The 6,000-nt window shown below is 41.7% G+C and overlaps 1 protein-coding gene across 1 annotated transcript in view; it reads left to right on the top strand.

The window, feature by feature from the left end:
- LOC308595608 (1-phosphatidylinositol 4,5-bisphosphate phosphodiesterase zeta-1-like) overlaps nt 1-5,461 on the top strand; it is a 50,175-nt gene extending 44,714 nt beyond the window's left edge. Inside the window, exons 10-12 of the mRNA XM_081210055.1 lie at nt 2,472-2,604; nt 2,703-2,852; nt 5,312-5,461. Coding sequence (XP_081066181.1) covers nt 2,472-2,604; nt 2,703-2,852; nt 5,312-5,409 — 381 coding nt within the window. The 3' untranslated portion in view covers nt 5,410-5,461. The remainder of the gene's footprint in view (nt 1-2,471; nt 2,605-2,702; nt 2,853-5,311) is intronic.
- The last annotated feature ends 539 nt before the right edge of the window (nt 5,462-6,000 follow it).

The following is a 6,000-nucleotide window of genomic DNA, read 5'->3' on the forward strand; positions in this document are numbered from 1 at the left end:
AAATAATACATAATTGCTTATGTTCCCCCCATTGGTTTTGTGTTTCCTTTGCATGGAAATGAAGGGGGTGGAATAACATCATCACAACATAACTGATGCGATTTATCTAATTAATTAGGTAACTTATGTAAATTTTGCCACCATGGATAGCGAGACAAATAATGTAGTTTTTGGCAGAAGACCGACTGCAGCAGAACAGAAACAATTCTGCATGCAAAGCATGCAGAGCAGCATGGAAAATGATACCTTGTTAGATCCCAACTCTGAAGTAAGTCCCACTGAATTCAATAGGGCTAGGAATGCAAGGGTTATAGTTGCAGTTTACCCTCTCTAGCCCCCTAGCTACAATATATCCCCGGATTGGGATTAAATCTAATTTGCAGCATCCAAGAACGAAACTGAACTTTCCAAAAATTCTGGCATTCTGCTTACAAGGGAGCCTCATTAAATACTGTTATTTACAAGGATCTCGTTCTCAGTACACCTAGGTCATTCTTCAGCTGCAATTTAGAACATTACCGTAGCATGTTGAAAATAGAGAGAGGCAAATTGAATTAAACCTTTCAGGGCAAGCTGTGATATTCATGTACAGAGATGGTTCTGGAAAATTGCCTGTTTGAACAAAAATAAATCAAACAGGTTTGATTTATTATCTGTAATATTTCCTGGTACTCTCCTATGCTTGTTGTTGAAAATACCTCAAATACTATAAATTATGTGGCCAGCAAGCTGCAAATAGTTATCAAAGACATTTGACAGGTTATTAAATACCAGCGGTGTACAGTGTGTGGGGGGGTTTTGGGGGGGAGGGGTTGGTCTGGCTACAGAATAAGCATTCTCTTCCCATCTTGCCAACCTTAAACAAAGATTTTGTTCACCATTTTTTTTTATATAAAAAAAATGCATGTTAAACAAGGCCAGATATTTTTCTCCCTCCTCCATAAGGAATGGTTGAGGGAATTGGTAAGTTTAGCCTGGGTAAAGAGAAGATGTGATAGCCATCTTCAAACATCTCAAGGGCTGTCACATGGAGGATGAAGCAAGCTTGTTTTCTACTGCTCCAGAGGCTAGGGCCCCAACCAATGAATTCAAGTTACAAGAAAGGAGATTCTGACTAAATAGCAGGAAGAACTTTCTGACAGTAAGAAGGATTCAGCAGTGGAACAGTCTTCCATGAGAGGCGGTGGACTTTCCTTCCTTGGAGATTTGTAAGAAGAGGTTGGACTAATTTGTGGAGAATTGGTCTATCAAAGAGTATTGGTGAAAAAGAACCTCCATATTCAAGGGCAGTACAACCCTAATGCATTAAGAGTCATAATACACCTGACAAGTAGAAGTAGAAGATAGGCATCAATAGCCTTGTCCTCCATGAATTTGTCTAACCCACTTTTAAAGCCAGCCAACTTGGTGTCCTTCAGTGCCTCTTGTGCTATTGAGATTCACAATTTAACAATACACTTTGTGAAAAAGCACTTCCTTTTATCTATCCTGAATTTTCCAACATTCAGCTTCATTGGATTAATGAATTATTGCATCATAGTTTGTTTAAAAAAAACCACCAAAAACAAAAACAAAAAAAACTTTGAGGTTTTGGTAATCTGCTATTATGATTCATCTGATTAAGAAACCCCTCACAAGCTTCTGAGAAACTCCCAAAGTTCTCCAAAGTATAATTTGAAAGTTAGTGAATCATATGAAGCAAGAAAGTGTTTGAGATATAGGTATCACCCAAGCACTATGGGGGTCTATGCCTATACATTTTGTGATATACAATATTGGTTCTGGACGACTCTGTGTTCTGCAGATTTTATAACATCTTATTTTTATATTTATGGTAAAGTGAATCTTTTCTAAAGCATTTAAATCATATATACTTATGGATGTTTTTCCTCCTTCCGCAGCAGTTAATGGATGACTCCTGTTGTTGACAGTAGGAGAAAGATTGAACGCTATATAGGGATCCATGCTATAGCAATCTTCTTAGTAGAGCTAATGGTTGTAATTCTGAAAATCTCAAGAGACTTAAAAAGGATGACACCGTGGAGTGCTGTAGTATTTATTTATGTGGCATTTTCAAAGCTCTCATCCCAGGGTTGAATTGGACTGTGAACTTTCGCCGTTTGTAGTCCAGAGGTTGCTGCACTGGTGTGCTTTTGAACTGCTAGGTGGGCAGGAGCTGGGACCGAACAACGGGAGCTCACCCCGTCGCGGGGATTCTTTTATTCAGACGAGACAGAGCGTGCTGCCATTCCACACTAGTTCTCTTTAAGTGTGTGGGGTGAACATGTGTAGACAGAAAAAGGGGAGTGGGCAGACAAGCAGGCACCTTGAGTTCAGCATCTCCAGAGGCACCAGCGCCACTTCAGATCTTCCAACAGTGAAAGGAGAAGTCTCAAAGTGGATTCTTGTGGGAACGTATCTCTGTAATTTGAGCAATTCATTCATGCTGGTGGCTGATTTCCTTTATGTAGATTATCAGTGGTTGCCAACTGCCACCAAGCAACCTATCCAAGAGCAATAAGGCTGATCCTGTAGTCAAGATAGAGATTCATGGAGTTCCTGGAGATATGAATAAACAGCAGACTTCTGTCATAAAGAACAATGGTAAGTCTAATACACCATGAACTTGGGTAAGATGTTCAGCGGAGCTCTGTTCAAAAAAGCATGTCCAACAACTAGATTTCCCCTCCTGTTTCTTGCAGCTTTGAATCCTAGATGGAATGAAACATTCACGTTTAACATCAATGTTCCCGATCTTGCCTTAATACGCTTTGTTTTAGAAGATCAGATGGCACTAACTGCAAATGACTTCCTTGGTCAATTTACTTTGCCAGTTATGAGCCTGAATAAAGGTAAGATTAAGCAGGGATGGGAGAAGTCAGCATTCACACACACAATATTTGTGCATGCATGGGGTCTCCCTGTTCATTGTGGAGTTTGAGACAATTTTGCACATGTGGTCCCTCTGTTCTGATACAGCTGCCCTATTGCTGGAGTGGCTACAGAGCTCTAGACTGGGGTGAAATAACTTGATTACAGTTTTGTACAGAGGAATTAAATTAGCCAAATCAGCCATAGACAAAGGCAGCCTTTAAATCAATATAGTCATTTTAGGAGAATTTAAAAGTTTGTGCGATAGAAATCCATCAAACGGGTTCATACTTGTTTTGTAGCTACAATATTTATTTATTTTTAAACTCCCACATAAAATAAGTTTATAAAATATTTATTTGAGTTTAATATTATATCCACAACCCAATGAAATATCCATAGAATTATTAAGCTGTATTTCAGGCTACATGGACCGTCTTGAAATATTTAGTCTCTAACAAGACAACAAAGTCTATGTGCTGTCAGACTAAATCTAGCAATGCTATTATGGAAGAGGAAGATGTCTATTTATCAGTATCAAGGCACAGGAAAACCACAAATAAAAATGCATTCAAATCTACCAGTATGAAGTTAGCAGTACAAAATAAAGAGAGATTATTACTTTAAATGGCATACAAGGATGATTTTCTGGGAAAGCTAAAGTAAATCTCTACTGTCAAGAGTGCCAAAAGAAACGGAGAAGCAAAATAGTTAGACAACTTTCTTTTTTTATTTTGCAAGATCAAAACAACTTTTCCTTCTATGACAGAAGTAGTGAACATTTTTCAGGGGCCACATGGATGCAAATTTTACCTTATAGGGTCAGCTAATTTCTACAATGGACCTTGTCCATTCAGACAAGCAAGAGGCATTGTGAGTGTTTAAGAACACATTGCAGCCAGGCAAAAGCACCTGGGAGGCGAACAGGGCCAGTGAGAGGTGTGGACTGGGGAGAGTTCTGAGGACCAGACAGAGAGACCTGGAGGGTCAGCTTTGGCCCTTGTGATGTTCCCCCACTCCGGAACCATACACTCACCTCTCTCTCTCTCTCTCCTTCACTCAGGCAAGCAGAAGGCACCTTCAGAAGATACATTTCAACCATTCAATGGGGTTTTAAAACAGGGCCAGTAGGAGCTGTGTCTGCAGAGAGTGTGTGGCATGGGGAGAACTGGAGGGCCAGATCTCCATATCATGCAATACTCTGTGTGTTCTGCAGGGGACACATAGGTCTCTTAAGAAGCAATCATAGTTGCTGGGAGGGTGGCTAATAATAATAATAATAATAATAATAATAATAATAATAATAATAATAATAATAATTTATTACTTATACCCCGCCCATCGGGCTGGGTTTCTCCAGCCACTCTGGGCGGCTTCCAACCAAATATCAAAAACAATATGGCGTCAGACATTATAAACTTTCCTAAACAGGGCCACTTTCAGGTGTCTTTTAAAAGTAAAATAGTTGTTTATTGACATCTGATGGGAGAGCATTCCACAGGGCAGGTGCCACTACCAAGAAGGCCCTTGGTGCTGGATTTCAGTGTCCAGGCAGAATGATGGGGGTGGAGACGCTCCTTCAGATATACTGGGCCGAGGCCATTTAGGGCCTTAAAGGTCAGCACCAACACTTTGAATTGTGCTCGGAAACGTACTGGGAGCCAATGTAGGTCTTTCAAGACCGGTGTTATATGGTCTCGGCAGCCACTCCCAGTCACCAGTCTAGCTGCTGCATTCTGGATTAATTGCAGTTTCCGAGTCACCTTCAAAGGTAGCCCCACGTAGAGCATAGGCCAAGGGGCTGTAGGATGCTGAGGGTCCACACCCCTGCCATGGGCAGAGCAGGAGGTCCATGGGTGGAAGCCTCTCTAGTGTGGCAGAGTAGGAGGCCCGTACATGGAGGCCTCTCAGAGCTCCCCACTGACATTTCTCATCTGGCAGTGATCCACAGGGCCAGAAAATCGGGCACGCCATGGGGTGGCAGAGAGAGAAAAAGCAAATTCTCCACTGGTCAATACCCAATTTCTTTGACTAGGCTGCATTAACTCTCTGGAAGAACCTGGTCTCTTGCTTTTCCACATAGGTAGTTCCCCAAGGATTGTATGAACATGGCTGCACACACAACATGCATTTGAAACACATTGAAAGCGCATAACTGCCCCTCCCCAAGAATCCTGGAAACTGTCGTTTACCCCTCACAGGATTACGATTCCTTCCATCCTTAACAAACTACAGAACTGGGGATTTGGGGGCAAAGAAAGTAATGTGCTTTAAAAGCATGGTCTGTATGCACCACATGCGTGGATTTACTTTTAAAAAATTGGCATGATATATTTTTTAAGCTCCTTCTTCCTTCATCATATATTATTGGATGTGCATTTTATATTTAGCACATTTTTTGGGGGAAAAAAAATCTTCTTCCTTCTTGCTTTGTTTCTAGGATACCGCCATGTTCCATTGGTCTCCAAGCTCGGAGTGACCCTCAAGCCCGCCTCACTCTTCGTATATATCTGGTACTGCTTCCATGTCCTGAGTTAATGTCATCACTACTCCTCCCAGCTGCGTGTTTAATAAAGCAACCATAATCAAAGCAGAAGGCACCCGATTCCTTCACACAGCACACACGTAGCTAAACTATGGAATATGCTCCCACAATATGAAGTGATGGCCACCAGCTTGGATGGCTTTAAAAGCCAATGAAGATCTTTCAGGACTGGTGTTATATGGTCTTGGCAGCCACTCCCAGTCACCAGTCTAGCTGCCACATTCTGGATTAGTTGTAGTTTCCAGGTCACCTTCAAAGGTAGCCCCACATAGAGCACATTGCAGTAGTCCAAGCGGGAGATAACTAGAGATTAAGAATGAGCTGCAACGTAGCCGCTGAAAAATATCAACACAGGCTTTGTAAATTATTGGTATTAATACCCAGTATTGTGTAATGAAATTTTTCATAGGGGAGCAGATAGGGCCAGAGGCGATGGCAATGGGTGGGGGGTGGGACCGTTGCTCATCTGACATCACAAGGTCCTGATATCTCACAAATGTGCATTGTGCCTCCTTCCCTGGGCAGAAGCTTCCCAGGCTTTGGGAAGTAGGAGCCAATGGAACATTTAGGGGACTAGCCTAGTC

The sequence above is a fragment of the Podarcis bocagei genome, assembly GCF_964188305.1.
Source record: "Podarcis bocagei genome assembly, chromosome: 10".
In the NCBI taxonomy this organism is placed as follows: Eukaryota; Metazoa; Chordata; class Lepidosauria; order Squamata; family Lacertidae; genus Podarcis; species Podarcis bocagei.